The sequence below is a fragment of the Lutra lutra genome, chromosome 1, assembly GCF_902655055.1.
Source record: "Lutra lutra chromosome 1, mLutLut1.2, whole genome shotgun sequence".
Taxonomy (NCBI): domain Eukaryota; kingdom Metazoa; phylum Chordata; class Mammalia; order Carnivora; family Mustelidae; genus Lutra; species Lutra lutra.
This window is the reverse complement of record NC_062278.1, coordinates 35,034,191-35,053,783: the sequence shown is the minus strand read 5'-3', so window position 1 is coordinate 35,053,783 and position 19,593 is coordinate 35,034,191. Positions and strand designations below refer to the sequence as shown.

The following is a 19,593-nucleotide window of genomic DNA, read 5'->3' as shown; positions in this document are numbered from 1 at the left end:
TTTGTTCGGATGCTATTTTTACTTTGATGGCTGTGGTCCCAAAAAGTTAAATGCAAATTCCAGTGTTTCTCAGCAGAGTTTACTGTTTAAAGCAATGCTACAATAAATCATTTTGAATTACATGCTAGTGTACTAGTTTTTATTTATTAAAATATTAATATATTAGTTTTTTGAATGTAGGACATTCCTGTGTTGGCTATAATACTTTCTGACACAAAGGAGAAGTTCATGACTTAGAAAATCATAACATCAAAGTGGCAAATAAAAGTAAATTTTAGAAAGCTGTACTTAATTTTTAAGAGGAAAACAAGAAACTGTAAAGTAGAAATCCACCTTGGGGAAAACAATAGGAGCCAATCTATTAGACAACCAATATCTAAATTTAATTTTGAGAATGAAAAATATTTATGTGTTACTATTTTATTTTGTTTTTCCAGTGTATGGAGTTTCTGGTTCTCATCATTATAATGATAAACAATATTTAAATGGTTCCAAATCAGGTGTCCTAGCTGAACCCATATATATGCACATGCATGCAGACACATTTGAAATTAAAGATGACGCATCTAATAGAAACATGAAGATCTGAGAAAGAAATAAGGAAAATGAATAAGAGTGATAACTTGGGTTTCTATGGCACCTGAAGTTTAAAACATACTTGCCTAATGTGGGGATGAGGTAGAAGGAACCTCATTAAAATCTTTGGATTTTAATCAAAAGAACTCAATTTTAATGGTTACTTTTGCACTTATTATCTGTGTGAGCTTGGGCAAAACTGTCCACAGCTTTGGATTTCTCATCTGCAAGATGGATATAATGAAGAGGCCCATGGAGGATCAAAACGCAATGTACATTCAAAGCCTTGGGTCATTGTAAAGCACTGTACAGATTACAGAAATGATGGAAAGAGAGACTTTGGAAGTTAATCAGAGATATTAGAGATTGTTTCAGAGATGACATAAGTATGATAGAGGTAAGTGTTCTCAGTTTGTGCATGAGGAAAAAGAGGCATGTATCAAGGGCTGTATGGCTGGGCTAGACCCAGACCCTGGAATCCTGAGTCCAGATGTAGTCAGTCCTCTCTGTGCTACACTGTGCTGTTTTTGAACCATGGCTGTAAATCATTCACAGGACACAGCTGTGGTAAATTATAACCTAAGCTGATTTTAAGGACTTTAAGACATATAATTATTGAGTCACCTTAGCAAGAAATGCTAATATTACTGGGTGAGGTTTATATTTGTTTTTGTTTGTTTGTTTGTTTTTAAAACACAGGTAATGAATTTGGGCATCCTGAATGGTTGGACTTCCCAAGGAAAGGAAATAATGAGAGTTATCATTATGCCAGAAGGCAGTTTCATTTAACCGACGATGACCTCCTTCGCTATAAGTTCCTAAATAACTTTGACAGGGATATGAATAAATTGGAAGAAAGATGTGGTTGGCTTTCAGCTCCACAGGTAAGCTCTTTATTCTAAATGTTATGTTTTAGTCACCAATGTTGTACATGCTTGGAATGGCAATCGATTTAAATCCATATGCGGATCTTTTAAAAACCATTTTATTATTCAGTGTGTAGTGCCCTGGAACATACTTCAGGTTGTCAAAACATGTCACTGAAGTCTCTCCAATAGATAATGAAAGTCTTAAACACAATGCCCTGCTTATTTTCCTGTTTAGTTTGTTGTTGGTTAAATTCAATAATTTTTATTTCAATTGGTTAAAATAAATGACAAAAGCTCCGCATGGAGTCCATTTTGGAAATTGCTTTGGAAACATCTTAATTGTTTTGACTGTTTTCTTTATATAAATAATTTTGCTGTCATAAAGAGACTACTTTGACAACATGTAGATCTCTTTATTCCTTTCTTTTCTCCCTTCCTTTACTGGTCTCTAACTTGTCATCTCAATAGATGTCATTATACCTGCATGCTGTTTTGTATTTTTCATGAGTCTGACTCTCCTCTGGAATTAAAGTCTCAGTTTTCAATAAGTTTTAGAAAATGTAATTAACAGGTGCAAATTTTATACAGGCTTTTTCCCCTTGCAAAAATTAGCATATAATATGTGTTACTTATAATCCATTTACTTTTTACTGGTACTATTTGAAATTACTGTTATGTTTTTTAACTTTGCTATGACTTTTTTTTTTTTTAAAGATTGAACAGAGGCACTTATATATTCACCAAGATTGGCTACATGACATGAATGCCCTAATCACGTTTATTAGTAATGCAATTTCCAGAAGAGAGAGCAAAATGATGCTCCTTTTCAACAGGAACAATGTTGAATACCAAAAGGCATGCTGTTTACTCTAGAGCCTTGTTCACATGGCTAAGTTACTAAGAGTAGTGCTGCTGATACACAGGGAAATCAGTCCTTTCAAAATGGGAGCTGCCAGAGGGTGGTGTTGAGAAAGCGAAGGCTTCTCGCTGCCTACTATAAAACATGGTGTATAAAATGGGAGACTTGGTAGATATAATTTCTTTTCAGACTTTCTCTTTAATTAGAAAAAAAGATAAATTGTAAAGAACATTAGGTTGCCATTGAATCTGACAAAGGTATGCAAACTGTAAAGTTTTTAAGGTAACTACAACTTCAGAAATCCCAATACAATAACAATGTTACATTTTATTTTAAAATGTAATTTTATATACCTTACTCATTAATCTGGGGACTAAAACTCTTAAAGAAAATTCACTTGTAAACATCCAGTATGCACACACACATACACACACACACACACACACACACACACACACACACACACACTTTATAGGTGACATAAGTACTTAAAACCTAAGCCACAGAGCTGATCCTCTGTGCTTTATTTGAAGTTGTCAATAACTACTGAGATTTTTATACTCTTTAAGCCGTTTTTGAGACTTTAGTTAGTGCAGAGTTTGATACATGGCAAAATTGCAAGACATTCAAAAAATATAGTACATTTCCATTTGTTGGCTTAATGACTAAGAAGTCTATTAATAAAGACAAAAACAACTTTTTAATAAATAATTGCTTCTAGCAGCACCCACAATGTAATAATGGAATATATGTGTTAATTCTTACAGGCCTATGTGAGTGAAAAGCATGAAGCCAATAAGATCATTGCTTTTGAGAGAGCAGGTCTTCTTTTTATTTTCAACTTTCATCCAAGCAAGAGCTACACTGATTACCGAGTTGGAACAACGCTGCCAGGAAAATATCCTTTTTGTTGCTGGTGAATGTATCTGTCTGCATTCAATTATTTATTACATCATAGAGAATAAGAAAGACCAATGCAGATCTTGGTGACAGTAGCTCTCAGTTACTCTTTTGAAAAATGAGGGACTTGAAACAGTGATTGGCAAATCTTTGCTCTGCTTGGTTATTCTGAATGAATCCTCAGCTTCATTCTGGTTCTAAAATGAGTCTGAACATTTTTACATGATATTTTGTTCCAACATGAAATTCAGGAAATGATTATAGTTTTCCTTTATGAAAATATTTTGTAAGTTGCCTTTAAAAATTGTCTCTTTTCCCTTTACCACTGAGAGAGCAGACAATAACTATAAAGATAGCTTCCTTCCCTTTTCTCTGTCCTGCCTCCTCAAATGCAGGACATAGCTCACTTCTGAAGGCTTAAACTGGTAAGGAATCAGGGCTTTGGGAGTGTGAGCAAAAGAAATGATAGGGAGAATGTTTCTGATATTCTGTATATTCATGTACTCATTCATTTATTTGTTTCACAGATATTTGCTGAGCACCTACTCACTGAACACCAGTATACCAGCCCTCTTCTTGGTGCTGTAAATACAGGAATTCTCCTGGAAGATGTAGTCACTGCCTTTATGGAGCTTTTAAACTAGTGAAAAAGAAAAACATTAGTAATTGTAAGTTTGATCATTGTTGCAAAAGGAAAAGTGCAGGGTATTTTAGGAAGATTATGACTTACCAGATCCATGAAAAAAAAAGAAATGACAGATTCAGGACCTAGCAACAACCTAACACAAATTTTTTTTTTTAAAGATTTTATTTATTTATTTGACAGAGATCACAAGTAGGCAGAGAGGCAGGCAGAGAGAGAGAAGAGGAAGCAGGCTCCCCGCTGAGCAGAGAGCCCGACGTGGGGCTCGATCCCAGAACCCTGGGATCATGACCTGAGCCGAAGGCAGAGGCTTAACCCACTGAGCCACCCAGGCGCCCCCCTAACACAAATTTTTAAACAGACCACCGAAATAATGTTCTTCTCCCCTGAAGCCCTCACAGTGATCGGTATCTGCCACCCTGAACATTGCCTGATGCCAAGGGTAAGGCTGATGCATCAGGGTATCTTTAGCTACAGTAAAGGAAACCTCCTGTTCAGCTCAGTCAGATGGTAAAGAAGATGTATTTTGCCACACAATCAAAAGTCCTGAGGTAGGGTGACCCCAGGACCCATGACAGTATCATCAAGTTTCCTGGTTCATTCTGTCTCTCTGCTTTCAACCCTCCAGGTGCACCCACGTCCAAAGGATAGCACTGCTATAGTCACAAGACAACAGCCATGGTTCCAAATGTAACACAAGAGAAGCCAAATAGACCTTTTTTCTCTTCTTAAGAATGAGGTCACTTTAGCAAATTTTCTTGCATCTTCTGTTGACCAGAATTCAGTCACACATCCCCAAAGAAATTTCTAGGAAAGAGAAGTGTATTGCCATGACTGGTTGAATCAAGGGAATTACCCTGAAGTTTCCAGGAAGTGGAAAGTGGACTCAGGAAGTGGACTCCTGGGGAAGTGGTTACCCAGAAAGTCTCTCTAAGAGTAAAGAAGAAAGGGCCAGTGCTGTCCAGTGAAGGAGCCTGAGGCACCCACCAGTCCCCTGTGCTACTCAGTGAGTGTGGTGAGAGATGGTTCCCTCCCCTCTTCCTGCCCAGCAGATCACAGTTCCACATGGCTGCAGCTGTGGCTAATGGTCCCAGTGTGCCCCTGTTGACAGAGAGAATGCTCCTTCAGTGTGATAGGATTGCCTGCACCAAAGAGCTGCACTGTTCCAGGAAGCACATGTACTCACCATTTTTATAAAGAAATAGAAATAAATGCTAGATGTATAGCAACTCATCCATGACCCCTCCCAGCTCCAAACTGCTGAAGTAATGCCCCTAGACTCACTCCTCACATGCCTGAAAATGTAATCAACATGCAATCAATATATACTTTTTTATAATCAAACCAAAATACATTTTTAGTACTTGGGGACTACTGCAGTCTTTGTTAAGCTCTGTCCTTGACGCTAAGTTGGTAGGAGAGAAGAGATACATAAAACCAAACTAGGATGTAAGTCATAATGCAGTAAATGGGAAGGGGACAGGAATGTTCCACCGTAGAAGAGGAGATAAGTAAAAGAAAAAAATAAAGAAAGAGAAATTGATGGATAGAGTGACTGACTTAAGGAAAAGACTCTAAGCCTGTACCTAGACAAGTAGATAAAATTATAGTAGAAAAAAATTGAGGAAGGCCATCTCAGCTGTTGGACAGCATAGAACATTCTTACATAATGAATAGCACAATGTATTAATTGGAGAATGATGACCCTAAAAAGGAATAAGAGATAAAGCTGAAAAGATAGATCAAGATCACATAATAGAAGATTTCAATGCTATATTAATTAGTTTAGACTTTTTTCCATAGTTCTATATTGAGTCACTGAAGGTTTCTAAGTTAAGGAGCTACCTGATAAGAATGTATGCTTTAGGAAGAGTTCTCATGGACCCATGGAGAGCTTTCTTGAAGAAGGAGATTGGAAGTACAGATATTAATTATGAGAAATTACAGTATATGTAAAAGCTAATTAGGGCATGAGCTAAAGGGATGACAATAGGCTAGAAAGAACATTTTCTTAGAGTGAAAGAACTCAGCAATTGTTTGAACTTGGGATAGAGAAGAGAAAATAATAAGTTTTCATTCTGAGCAAGGGGAAGAATGGTAGTGATGTTATTACTTAGGATACCAAAGCAAGAAAACAAGGAGGAGTAGAGTAGTAACCAGTTGGGGAAATAGAAAATACAAGTTTAGGGGCAGCTGGATGGCTCACTTCTTAGAGCATGTGACTCTTGATCTCAGAGTTGTGAGTTCAAGCCCCATGTTGGGTGTAGAATTTACTTAAATAAATAAACAAATACACACATGCGCACGCACACACACACACATACATATATATGAAAATGTGTTTTATTTAGGATTTTGATTAATGTAAATACATAGAATTTCAATTGTGATGTTTAGAATAAAATTCTTGACTCAAGCTACATTGATCTCCTGTGTAACTACGTGATCTCTGTAACTTTAACAAATATTATTAAGTGATAACATAAATAATAGCATATTTAATGAAGTAGAATCTACCCAAAAGTTAATTTTATTTAATGACATAATATTATACTATACATGGAAGGCTAGTTTGGTATTTTGTGTGTTTTGTTTTGTTTTCCTAAAGTGATCTCTACACTAAATACAGGGCTTGAACCCGTGATCCTAAGATCAAGAGTCAGATGCCCTAACAGTTGAGCCAGCCAGGTACCCGTCTAGTTGGGTTTTGATAAAAACCGTGACACAAATTGAGTTTCCTGAAATTTGGTGATTTATCTAGATATTTATAGGTATCCGAAATTCTCTATAAATCTGAAATTTATACAGAAATTCTCTAAAGTAAACACTGAATGCTTTACGTTAGTGACCCCTTTCAGAAACTGTACTCATTGAAAGCTCTAATGATATAGACACCTGGGAAAATTGGGCCATATCTTCATATAAGTGAAACTTGAGCCTTGATCATCTACTGGATCTCTAGGAAAACCTCAAAGAAAATATTCTTGGTTCTTTTCCTTCAGATTTGTTTTCTACAGGTTTGTGCCCACTTAGACCTTATTTACTCTTGCCACCTCTCTCGTTCTTGGCTGTCAACAAGCTTTAACTAATTCCTATATGTTACTGCTTTCTTTAAGGACATTTACATTTTAATAGTGGTCTCCTTGAAAACTGAAGAAATACACAAGACCTCATGGACTGGTTATCTAATGTAATAATATTTTTATAACAAAGACTTTTTTGTTGTTGTTTTGGAGGGGAAAGTAGCAGGAGAGGATGTCCAACATACCTTAAACCACATCTAATTAGCTACCGGTTCATAACGCCAGCTTTCACTCCTATATTCATCTTAAAACCTCCTGGATTTTGTGATGTTCTGTACTCCAGTGACCCAGTTCAATGCAGAAATACCATTTATCAGTTCCTCCACACATCATAGCTAACCATCAATAGAGCACATTCCAGTCCTAGGAATCTCACTATGTCACAAGGTAAGCAATTCAGGGTTTTGTTTTGTTTTTTTTTTAATATTGCCTTAAACATATGAAAATAAATACATTAATTCTGTACTTGTCCCCAAGGGCTGTTCTACAAGCCGCCACTCAAGTCAGAGGGCACTTAACATGCTCCTCACAGTACCTACTGCTCCCAAGACTTCCCTCTTGTAGACCAGATGCCTCTGGTTTCTTCACTAGATTCTCATAATACTTTCCAGACCTCTTACTATCGCATCTCCCTCATCAAAATACACATGGCGTGGTGTACATCCCTCTTACGGCATGTCTCCAGAACTAACAGCACAGTATTCCAGATAGAGTCTGGCAAGTATGACGGAAAGTACCCCATTACCTCCCTTTATCTTGATACTTCTCTCTTGTAAATACAGACTAAGGGAAACTAGCTTTCCTGACAGTCATCACATTTTCTATTCATATTACATTTGCAACCAAATAAAAATCTTTAGTTTTTTGGGATGTGTAATAGTATGACGTCATAGCTCCCTTAGTCCTTTTTTTTTTTTTAGATTTTATTTATTTTTTTTTTTAGAGAGAGTGCAAGCACAAGCAAGGGAAGCGGCAGGCAGAGGGAGAGGGAGAAGCAGACTCCTGTATGAAAATATATATATATTGCTTTTTGCCTCTCACCTGTTAATGAGGAAGACAACAGTTCTCTGTTATTATTATGATTGTACCGTCTTCCATAAGCAGCAGATATGCCTATGATATCTTTTGGCTCTTAGTATTCCAAGCTTAGCTTTAAGAGTTCTTTTTATTATCCTTAGCGTTTTACAAGTCTCATTTCTTTTTGGTCTTTCATCTTTCCGACTTTATTCTTATACCTTTACACGACATTGTAGCTTGGCCTTATAGAATCATTTCAGATAGGGAAAGTACAGAAAATTAGGATTTCTGTGCTGTATTTTCTGACTTTGCCAAAGTGTTCTGTGCCATTGGTATTTCCAACTACTAAGCCAGTGAATTGAATACAGATTTTCACTGTGAAGAATCCATAGTGGCAAGATTGGATATATTAAGTCAAGAAATTCATCAAATTTTTAATTCCCTGGAAAGCAGGATTTGGTGCCAGAACAAATTTAAAGTTTCTGAAGAAGTCATTTGAACTTCTTCTGTCACTATGAAATATAAACCTGTGAACAGGTAACATGTCTGCATTCTTGAGCTGTTCCATTTTTTGAACCCATCTATCCTGTATATCAAATAGCAAGACATCAACTTTCACTCAAATCTGTGGAGAATACGTGGTGACTATCTTCCCAAGAAACTGTTGTAAGGTGAACTATTTGGGGGATAATGCCAGGCTAAGTAGAAGAAACACTTTAAGGATGCTTTTAACTATCACTTCAAAATAAGATGATAGATTTTAGAAAGCTAAAAGAGAAGTCCGATTCGTATCACTAAGGTTTTGGAATGTGGTCTTAATGGTGACTGCTAAAAGACACAGTATTGTTTCTGCCATAAGAATCTACAGCCGTATTCTAGAAAATTACACACACACACACACACACACACACACACACACACAGCAAAAACCCTTTGCTTATATACTGTCTCATGTTGGTCTTTTTTAGCTGCTGATCTTCAACATAAACACCAACATTCTCTGATTAGTAAATAGTAATGTGGGTGATGCAGAACTCAGATCTAAACCTATAGACAAGTAGACAGGTCATACGTTTCATACCTAGGAAGAAAAACACACTCTCTTAATATGTGATATTTGCCTATAATTTCGTATTGTTTGGCCATAGAAAAAGAAAGAAAAAAGCATAATGCCCTTTATATTATCCGAATCATTACTTTCTTTCTTCCATTGTTTTTCTTCCCTTAGAACGATCAGCCTTGAATCAAAAGGAAAACTGCTAAGCCCCCAAGGACAAAACCTTTCCTTCGAATCCATTTTGAAGAATATAAATGATGATACCACATTTTGAGTAGTGCCAAGGAAAGTGGGTGTTAGGGCACCTCTTTTTGAGGACCTTCTGTTTTCGGGCCATTTAAAATAAGTATCTAGTTTCATATTCCCAGCGGCCCTATAAGGTAGGTTGTCTTAACCTCATGGGACAGATCAGTAAACCAAGGCCTTTATGTCACTACCTAGCTTCCTCCAGCTCACAGCTACAGAGGTTGAGCAGGGTACTGCAAAGCATCCTGCTCTTTGTACCCTACCAGAGTGCCACCTTCTGCTCATGGCTGCCTCTGTGTGGTTGGTGGTGATATTGCTGATGATGACATTTCTGTTACACACAGGATAACTTAATGTATAGTTCCGGGGCAGTAGGTAGCATGGGAAAAGGAATTGTAAATCCTGTATAGCAAATACACAAATTCATGGCACAGGCGAGCTTCTCGCTCTTCAACTAACTGCCTTCACGCCTCATTCGTAAAGTGTGTGTCTTGGTATGTGCGGATTCATACTGAGAGCATAAACAACACTAAAATCAAATGTTTCTTAAATTATTTGTCACCATGCTGAGATGGGGTGGAAATAATAGTGTAACAGCAGCCCCCTTTCCAAATGGTGTTTCAAACTGTTACAATACTGAAATGTTAAGAGGAGAGTGATCATAAAGGATGGCTTGTGAAAACTGTGTGAATCCCAGCCAAAAAATATTTAAAGCTAAGGGAACAGATGAGTAAATAGTTGAATTTGACCTGAGATCTTTGAAATATTTTCATTAAACTGCCGCAAGATGTACTTTTTAAAATGTAAATTCAGACTCTGACATTGGCAACCTCTACACAGAGTTTCTAATGAGCAAATAAGGTCACTTGGATGATTCACTGGAGTATGATTGCTGAAGGCAGAGATGTTGCTACGAGTTGCTTAGTTTACAGAAGCCTTTGAAGCATGGTTATGTAACACTCTGTGTTTATTAGAATCTATGCTTTATGCAACAAATAAAAACAAAGAGCTTAATTTAAGATTAGCTAAATGCCACATTCCATCAAGAATTTATATATAAAGGTTGATTTCTGGACCAAGAAAAATAGAGCATCTCAACTTTAGTTTTCCAGGTTATATATGTTTTGGTTTTAAAAAAAAAAAAAAAAGCTTAAAAAAATACAAGGTTTTCTCGTAGAACATCTACAACAATCACTTTGAACAGATGCAAGCATATTTCTTTTCCTTGTGTGTGTATGTGGGCTTTTACTCTATGCTACAATTTAATGATGCTATTCTTTATGTCAAAGAGATGACCCTACTAACAATTTCATATTTAATATAGGTCCTACTTTTGTTTTTATAGCTTCAAAATAGATGTGCATTTATTGCTAGGTTAGCCCTCTTTAGTTTCAAGATGACAGTAATACTTTTAAACATTATCTAGAGGTCTTTTTTATCATTTTTTATTGTTAAACATTGTCCAACAATCCCTGTGATTTAATGATAATAACAGATGCGTATCCCCACCTCCACTGGCAATAAAGAGCCTATGATTTAGCATCATTTTTCTACCCAAGAATTTAAGATGAATCACAAAGTAAGAAAAACATTTTGCATGATTAAAATATTGCAACTGCTATAACAGTTTTAGATTGGCTTAATATATATTCATAAGACTATAGGTGGTAATGAATAATAAGCAGGCCCTCAAAACACAAATGGTTTTAGGTGGGTTCTTTTTTCTTTACTTTTTTTTCTCTTTTTCTTTTTCTTTTTTTTTTTTTTCTTTTACTTTTTTTCTTAAATATAGGAGTACTATTTCAGGGTCTCAGTATTCTGAGATATTCAACAGCATTTCTGGGGTTTTTTTGCTTCATAGCTTGGTTGTGTGGTAATGGTCTCCTAGGCTCCAGAAATTCATCTAACAATAGCTTATTCAAGATTTCTGTCCTCCATTTCTTGTCCTTCTTTGAGAAAAGAGAAATCAGAAACATTACTGTAACCGTTAAAAACAATACACATGTAACAGTTGCTTCACTGATAAGGGGGAAAATACTTGTGCCCAGGATGATTATTTTTACCAATCTGTAAAAAGAGGTACTGGTATGTGGAAATTGACTCTGAGGTATGCATAAGACTTAGAGTCTACCTGCACATTAGCAATTATATGTTTAGTTAAAATGTATTAGGTACCACACATGAAGCTAAGTTTCTGTTGGATGGATGGTGATGAATAGAAAGATGGGCGGTCAGAAGTGGATGGATGGCTGAGTGTTGGATAGATGAATGGATGAACACACGGATGGATGGATGAGGTGGATAGATAGAGGATACAGCTACCTAACAGGAAAAGAACACCTGGAGTTGTTTAAAATTTAAAAATAGAAGTACAAAGATTACTAGAACTTATTGTCTTTCCCTTCAAGTAGATATTTAATTAAATGGTAGAAAGGAGAAATTGATAAAATACTCTCAATAAGATGCATCACGATTTTGTACAACTCAAAATTAATACAATAAAATGTATTGTCAGAATACTTGCTGAACAGACTTTAATAAGAAGATCTATCATCCATTAGAAACTTATCATATGCCTTGTAGTCTGCAAGCACTTTACACTTACTATCTCATTTAATAAACCTCTTCCTTTCCTAGCAAACAGTATTGCTTATATGGAAGAAGAAAATATTGGCCTGAAAAATTCCATATCTAATCTTTCTTTTAAAATAGTTCTTTATTTAATCAGTCCAAAACACATCACTCTCAACTATTAAAAAAAAAACAAACCTGTAATTGTATTCATCACCTTTCTTTATATCTGATGCCAGTGATCTTTAAACAAAGCATTCTGGGTCTAAAATAAATTTCTAGTAGTGAATGTTAAATTGCTTTTTCCTTCTGGATCTCAGTAGAAATTAGCTATTTATTTATTTATTTGTTTGTTTGTTTATTTTAGTAAATATCTCCTGCCATCCTTAAAGCTGTTTAGATCTTCTGTAAGTGAGGTATTTTCATTTTCATCATTTTCTGTTAAGCTGTTCTAATTCAGAATCTCACAGGGTCAAACTGAGTAGTCAGTGTTTTACTTATATGTGAAAATAGTACCTGAATACTCCAGAAGATCTTAAAATGAAGCCATGATAGAATTACTGGTTCACTGTAATTATTGAAGGGCTCCCAAGAATAATATATGGATGCTGCAACCAAAGGGAGAGTTTGTTTCTCCAGAGAAAAGTGGAAAAAGTAGAGCTATGAACAACTGTGTTCTTGGAAACAGTGTTTTCAGTTATCACCATGTGTAAGACTCATTTCTAATTCTACTAATGTAGTATTTCTTGGCCTAATGGTGGAAAAATACCTAATTAATTCCTATTATGTCTGTGAAGTTTATTTGTGAAATTAATTGATTCTTTTTGGTTGCTATATGGTATTAATTGTTGAATTAGGAAAGTATTCTTTAGATGTGATTGAGAAAAATTATTTAATTAATGTATAACTTAATGAAATGCAATCATATTAGCTTCTACTGGCACACAGTTAGTGTTTCATTACAGGAACATTAAAACAGAAAATTATTTTGTCTGTAAAATTACAAAAATTGCTGTAATTTTTTTCTCCATCCATTTCTATTTGGAGATAGTCCATTATTTTCACTTGAGTACCTTCCCTTTCAACACTCTTCCTTTCTTTCCAGCTAAGGAAAACAAGAAAAATAAGTTTTTCTGATGATCGTATTCTTTTCAGATTCTGAAACATTGTTTTCTTCAGTTTGTTGTCTTACTCTAACATTTTTGTCTCCCAGAGGCTCACTAGCTCTAAGTATTTCCAGTTCTTATATGTGTAAATGTTGAAAAATGTGTTCTTATTATTAGGATAGTGGCTAAATGCATGGGCTCTTCAGATGGAACAGGACTGTTTAAGCGTTCAAGTTCCCTCTCTCCCACTTGTGTTATAAAAGTAACCTCACTCTTTGTTAGTTTGCTCATCTTTAAAACACCTACTTGTAGAATTATTGTCAGAATTAAGGGAGTTAATGCATATGAAAGGCTTAGCATCAGTGTCCCGCTCAGACCATAAACTCAGCACTGTTACCTGCTGTGCTCATCATTACCGGCTCTAAAAATGCCTTGGAAATTTGGTAATAAAAAGAAAGGAAGGGAAAGATGGGAGGAGTAGGTACTGATCCTATCACCTATTAAGTGCATACTCCGGTCCTACCTTGTTCGGTTCTTATTCCCCAGGTCACCACCACAAGGTGATTTCTGTCCTGTCACAGTCTTGGAATTTCTTCTGCTCCTGGCTAAATCCTTCCCATGCTGCCTTTACCCCCTTGCTCCATCTGCTGCAGCACTTGAGTTCCCTCTCCTCTGCACCTGCTTTGTCCTATCTTTTTCCCTCAGGTCCAAATCTAGTTATTTATTCTCTTTTCTTCCTTCTACTCTTCCCCTGAAGAACTCACATATGCTCATAGCGTCAACCTTTTGTGGATGGTCCCTAATCATCCCTCCTACATCAGTGTGTGTGCTAGTCACCGACTGTAATTTTGGGATAATGACTGTTAGGAAATACCCAGCAGCGTGGAATCATGGATTTTTGAGAGGCAGCAGAACTCTAGCATGACCTGGTTCAGCCCATTGAAATTAGATAAAATCGCTTGGTTTAGAAGATATATTTTAGGACATGGTTTCCAAATTAGTATCAAAAATCAAACCTGCATAACACTTTACATTGTGTGAGCGTTTTATTTACATTGACTCTTCTTATCATCACATCATCTCAGTGATGTGGATCAGGCAAGTTTTCTTACCCTCAACCTAATATGAGCACTAGAAAGATTTATAACTTTCACAGGATCATATTTCTGGTAAGTGAATAAATGTGATTTAAATCTACTGCCCCTAATTTCAGTGTAGTTTTTCCACGTGAGCACCAGATAATTCACTTTTTTGTTGCCCTGTTGAGATGCCATTAAAGTAGGTAAAGCATGCCTCACTAATTATTTGTAATTTTATATTTCCTTTGTGTTGCTTTGTAAGAGTTAATGGTGCCTCTGACTAAATGTCATTTCTCTGCAGTGTTATACTGTCCTAGTTTCCAACACACTTATAAACACATCAGTTTAAATGGAATATTTTTTGAACAAATATATTCATTTTAACAATAAATTTTTTAGGGGTGTGTGGGTGGCTCAGTCAGTTAAGCATCTGACTCAATTTGGGCTCGGGTCATGATCTCAGGCTCAGGAGATGGAGGGTTGGGCTCCATACTGGGTGTGGCACCTGCTTAAGATTCCCTCTCTCCTCCCTCTGCCCCTCCCCTCTCTCTCTGTGTCTCCTCCTCATACACAAATAAAGAAACAACCAGACTTTTTAAGGGTAAAGTAACTTTTTAAGGAAAAAGATGACTACTCAAATTTTTTATTAAACCAAGATTAAATCTAAGTATATTTCAGCTTCAAGTGCTGACTGGGAAAGTGTAGATCCTGAAGGACATTAGAGGATAAAAGGGTTTGGGGATGAAACATCCCATAAAACAGGAAAGAACACTTTACAAAGAAGTGAAAGATGAGAGTTCTGCTTTCATCAGCTTTCTTGATAAGCTGTTGCTCATGTTCTTCCTTTAGCAGTGGAAGTTAGGACCTATATGCTGGTTCCATATTATGGGGATAGCCTTATATAGCACAGGAGTTCTAATTTGTTTTAGCTACACACAATAGATAGAGTCTTGGACAGATTTAGGGACATGAGCCTCCATGTCGATATATATTAGAAGTGTATAACTGTATATTTCCTTTTCTTACCTTAATTTAGAATATAGAAAATTCGTCTCTGGTGACATTTTGTCTGCTGGCTGCCTTGGACCATTTACCTAAAGAATACATAGAATCCTATCACTGTATTCAGTTAACTCTCTCATGACCATAATATTCTCGTCCCTTTGGAATTTTAGTAATAATCTGATGGTCTAAATAAAACATTTGTGAAATAACTATAAAATAAATAATTAAATCTGCATATAATTTTGTTCAAAACCTTCCAGAAAGTTTGGATTATATAAGTCATTTCCACATCTGGGTATCCAGAAGTTTGGATTATATAAGTCATTTCCACATCTGGGTATCATGGCCAAAACATTTGTGGATATCATTTTGAATGGGACAGGCATGCACTTGGCAGAAATAACTTAGCCACTTTACTTCTTGCTTGTATTATTTCCTCCATCAACTCAGTAAGATTAAACCAATGAGATTGTTTTAAAGATGATTGCCAACTACTATGTTAGATTTATTATACCCCTGGAAAATATATTTATTAGCAGTCACATGTGTGTTTAAAGCTCTCGCACTCATTTTTTTTTTTAGACCCTACAGGGAAATGTTTATTTTGAATCTTTTCCCTTACAATAATTAATCTAGGTAGAGTTATGATAGTTATGGACCAGGTGCCCAGAAGTGCTCAGGAATAACCGGGAGTGACGCAGCACGTATGGGCGGGTATGTGTGCGTGCGCATGCGCAGACCCACCTGCAGGCTTTTCTATATAATTTTCTATATAATTTTTCATGGGAAGCTAGCTCAGCGCATTCTCAGTCAGTTTTCTGAAACACTGAGTGGGCCCTAGAGTATTATGATTTTCTATTTGCCCTGAAACATAAAAAAAAAAAAAAAAAGAATATACATTAACTAACTATACATACAAGTTATGACTTCAGATAAATGTATACTAACAACACTAAGATAATCAGCTTTCAAATGTTTTTAAGATTTCAAGTTTCTCAAAATTTGCATTCTTTCGATAGCATATGGGGAGAGAGTGGTAGAACATATTACCCCTAGACATATATCCTGGCCCTGCCAAATTATTTTTTATGTATTTTGCTATATATATATATATATATATATATATATATATATATATACACACACACACATATATATATATGTATGGGTTTTGATGTTCTTTGCTTAAATTCAATCATCGGTATAAAAAAGTTAACTGATGGGGCACCTGGGTGGCTCAGTAGGTTAAGCCTCTGCCTTTGGCTTAGGTCATGATCTCAGGGTCCTGAGATGGAGCCTAACATCAGGCTCTCTGCTAAGGAGAGAGCCTGCTTCCTCCTCCTCTTTCTCTCTCTGCCTGCCTCTCTGCCTACTTGTGATCTCTGTCAAATAAATAAATAAAATACTAAAAAAAAAAAAAAAACCTGACTGATGAGGTTGATAATGCAGGTTTTTATCTGCTGTCTTTAGTAACTGTGTAATCAGTCATCCACTTCAACTAACAAATATATAAAATGTCTGTCTCCAGGGCTCATACCAATCAGTTATTCACTTTAACTACTGCAAACTGACATGCATTTGTTTTACTATTGTAATTTCTCCAAAGAGAAGGGGAAAAAATCTTTTAAAATGCCCAAGTAAAACTTTATAGATAATGAAATGGGATTGTGTTAGAAGGGATATTGTACAGATCTGAAATGTTAACTCTATAAAACAAGGAAAGAAAATCAAAGTTTTTGTTTTGTTTTTAATAACCAAAGTAGTATTAAATTATTTCTTCAGGTTTAGCAAATGCATGCACAGATCAAAACCCAAGAAGGATACAGTTATATTCTAATAATGAAAAGGCCCACTCACTAAATATGCCAGGTACTAATCTAGGTCCTAGGCAGCAGAGAGGTCGGGGAGGGGATTGGCTAAAGACAGAAATCCCTTATAGAAAGTTTATTTTAGGGCGCCTGAGTGGCTCAGTGGGTTGAGCCTCTGCCTTCGGCTCAGGTCATGATCCCAGGATCCTGGGATCGAGTCCCGTGTCGGGCTCTCTGCTCAGCCGGGAGCCTGCTTCTCCCTCTCTCTCTGCCTGCCTCTCTGCCTACTTGTGATCTCTCTCTGTCAAATAAATAAATAAGAATCTTTTTTTGAAAAGTGTATTTTAGTAAAGGAAAACAGAAAAATTAAATAGGTTTATAGTGTTTTAAAGGTGGATGTTGATGTGGTAAAAACCCAGGACATATGTACAAAGAGGGTGTGGGGAGGTATTTAGTTCTCAGGGTATTCAGAGGTAGCTTCTCAATCTCTCTCAGTAGCTTGAGATTTTTCTTTAACAGATAAATAAAGGGGTGCCTGGGTGGCTCAGTTGGTTAAGCCACTGCCTTCAGCTCAGGTCATGATCCTGGAGTCCTGGGATGGAATCCCGCATCGGGCTCCAGCTCCACAGGGAGTCTGCTTCTCCCTCTGACCTTCTCTCCTCTCATGCTCTCTCTCATGCTCTCTCTCAAATAAATAAATAAAATCTTTAAAAAAATAATTAAAAAAGAAAGGAAAGAAAGAATACCTAAAATTTAAAAAGGGATCGAGTTCTCAAAGAGTTTGATGTACTGCCCTAATAATTTTTAATATTAAATATTTTATACAACAGGAAAACATTGAATTCTAGTGAAAATAAAGAGAAGGGGAGAGGGGCACGGAAGTATGAGTCCTTAAGGAAGAAAAGGCCAAATTGTGTGTAAAAAGTAAGATGGAGAATAGAGCCACTTTTACATTTTCATCACTTAAGACATCAGTTTAAATGATCCAGGGGCTACAATAATAATATAAATAGCAGCGAATAACTTGAGAATTTTCCCCCATACTAGACACAGTGCCAAGCACTCAAAAGACATTGCTTTAGTTAATCTTTACAGCAACCCTCTGATAGGGGCACCTCTGTTTTAACAATGAGAAACTGAGCCGACAAGAAGTTCAGTCACTTTCCGAGACACACAGTTAGCAATTGCCAAAATCGGTATTAGAATGTATTTGTTGGACTCCAAAGCACATGGGTGTACCCACCATATTTTCCTGTTGTAGGCTATTTCTCCTATCCTAGTCTGTAAGACACAGCTCAGATGATACCTACTTACTGCTTATAATTGTCATTATTTTTCAGGGAATTTGAAGTTTCCAGTTATCTTATCCATTTATGTATGTTTCATTGGATTCCACTGAAGACTGTATTAGAGTAAGTTAGGGAAAAGGTGTTTCTTTATAGTCTAAGTCAAAATTATTTTGAGTTCAGAAGCACAGTGTGTCCAAAAAAATGTTGAATCTGCATGGTCAAAACTCATTTAGATGACAAAGTATGTGATTATAAGGTGAATAAAAACCTTATTTTTTCTTTTTCAATTCAAAATAATTGCTAATGCTTCATCAAATAATTGAATTTACAAGTTCTTTAGGTAATCCTTAGTGGCACAGACAAAAAGCAACAATTTTAGAGGATGGTTAGGCTAGAAGTGTGGGCATATTTTTTCATTATTATACTTTAACTATGAGCATATTTTTCATTATTATTCTTTCTTGAATTATTGAGAAACAATGATGTTTTTTATTTCAAGTTGTATAATCTTCTAGGACAAAGAAAAGTACCTAGTTGCGTTAGTCAAAGTATTCTGTAAAGTATTTAGAGTAATTTTCCTGTTTGCATAGAGAAGTATGTGGCACTCAGGACTTGGCATTATCATTGAGTTTGCTATTTACTGTATATATCATTAAGCATGCCTAAGCATAAACTAATAATTTCCATGAAAATTTATTTCAAAAAGCATAGCAATTCATTAATTAACATGATAGATAATACTTGAGCCCCTCATCCTTTGAGTTTGTTTTATTGCTGTTCTGCATTATACAGTTTCAAAAAATTTACAGCCAAGGAAATAAACTTGAAGGAATTGTAGTTAATTGAAGAAACCTATTGTTGGTGAACCAAGCACATCCTAGAATATAGAAATATACTTCTGTTTTGTACTTAATTAAAACATGTGGTTGTCATTTAAACTTTTGATTAAGACAGTACTCACAAACTTGAATGTGAATGTAGCTTTTTATAAAAACACCAAAATATTAATATGAACTAATAAGAGTAAAAAAAAAAAAAAAAAAAAAGATTATTCCCTTAGGGAGAAGTTGTGGTATTTGGTGTTTATTATATCTTAAAATGCTCTTTGGTTATATTTAATAATAAATTCCCTTATTTATTTTCATATTACTCCCTGTTTTAATTTTGCTTTAGAAATATAACATTTAGGGATGTTTTAAAGCTAACGTTAAGAAGAAAAAAATTTTAAATGGATATTTTTTTTTTAAATGGATATTTTCTATTGAAAGTAACATAGTCATAAATGCCACATTGCCATAAAATGGTTTTGAAAAAATAATTATCAGAATTGTTTTTCAATGATGAATTTTTAAGTGAATGTGTATTTTAGATAAGAGAAGTAAATGTAGGAATGCTAAATCAGACATGCATGCACACATACCTCACATTAACACGCATGCAGATTCATACAATATATAGCAAAACATCACAAGACTTTGCTACTTT

General features: G+C 35.6%; 1 protein-coding gene across 1 annotated transcript in view; it reads left to right on the top strand.

The window, feature by feature from the left end:
- GBE1 (1,4-alpha-glucan branching enzyme 1) overlaps positions 1-19,593 on the top strand; it is a 281,717-nt gene that overhangs the window by 247,109 nt on the left and 15,015 nt on the right. Inside the window, 2 exon segments of the mRNA XM_047722078.1 lie at positions 1,276-1,460; positions 3,072-3,202. Of these exon segments, the coding sequence (XP_047578034.1) occupies positions 1,276-1,460; positions 3,072-3,202 (316 nt within the window).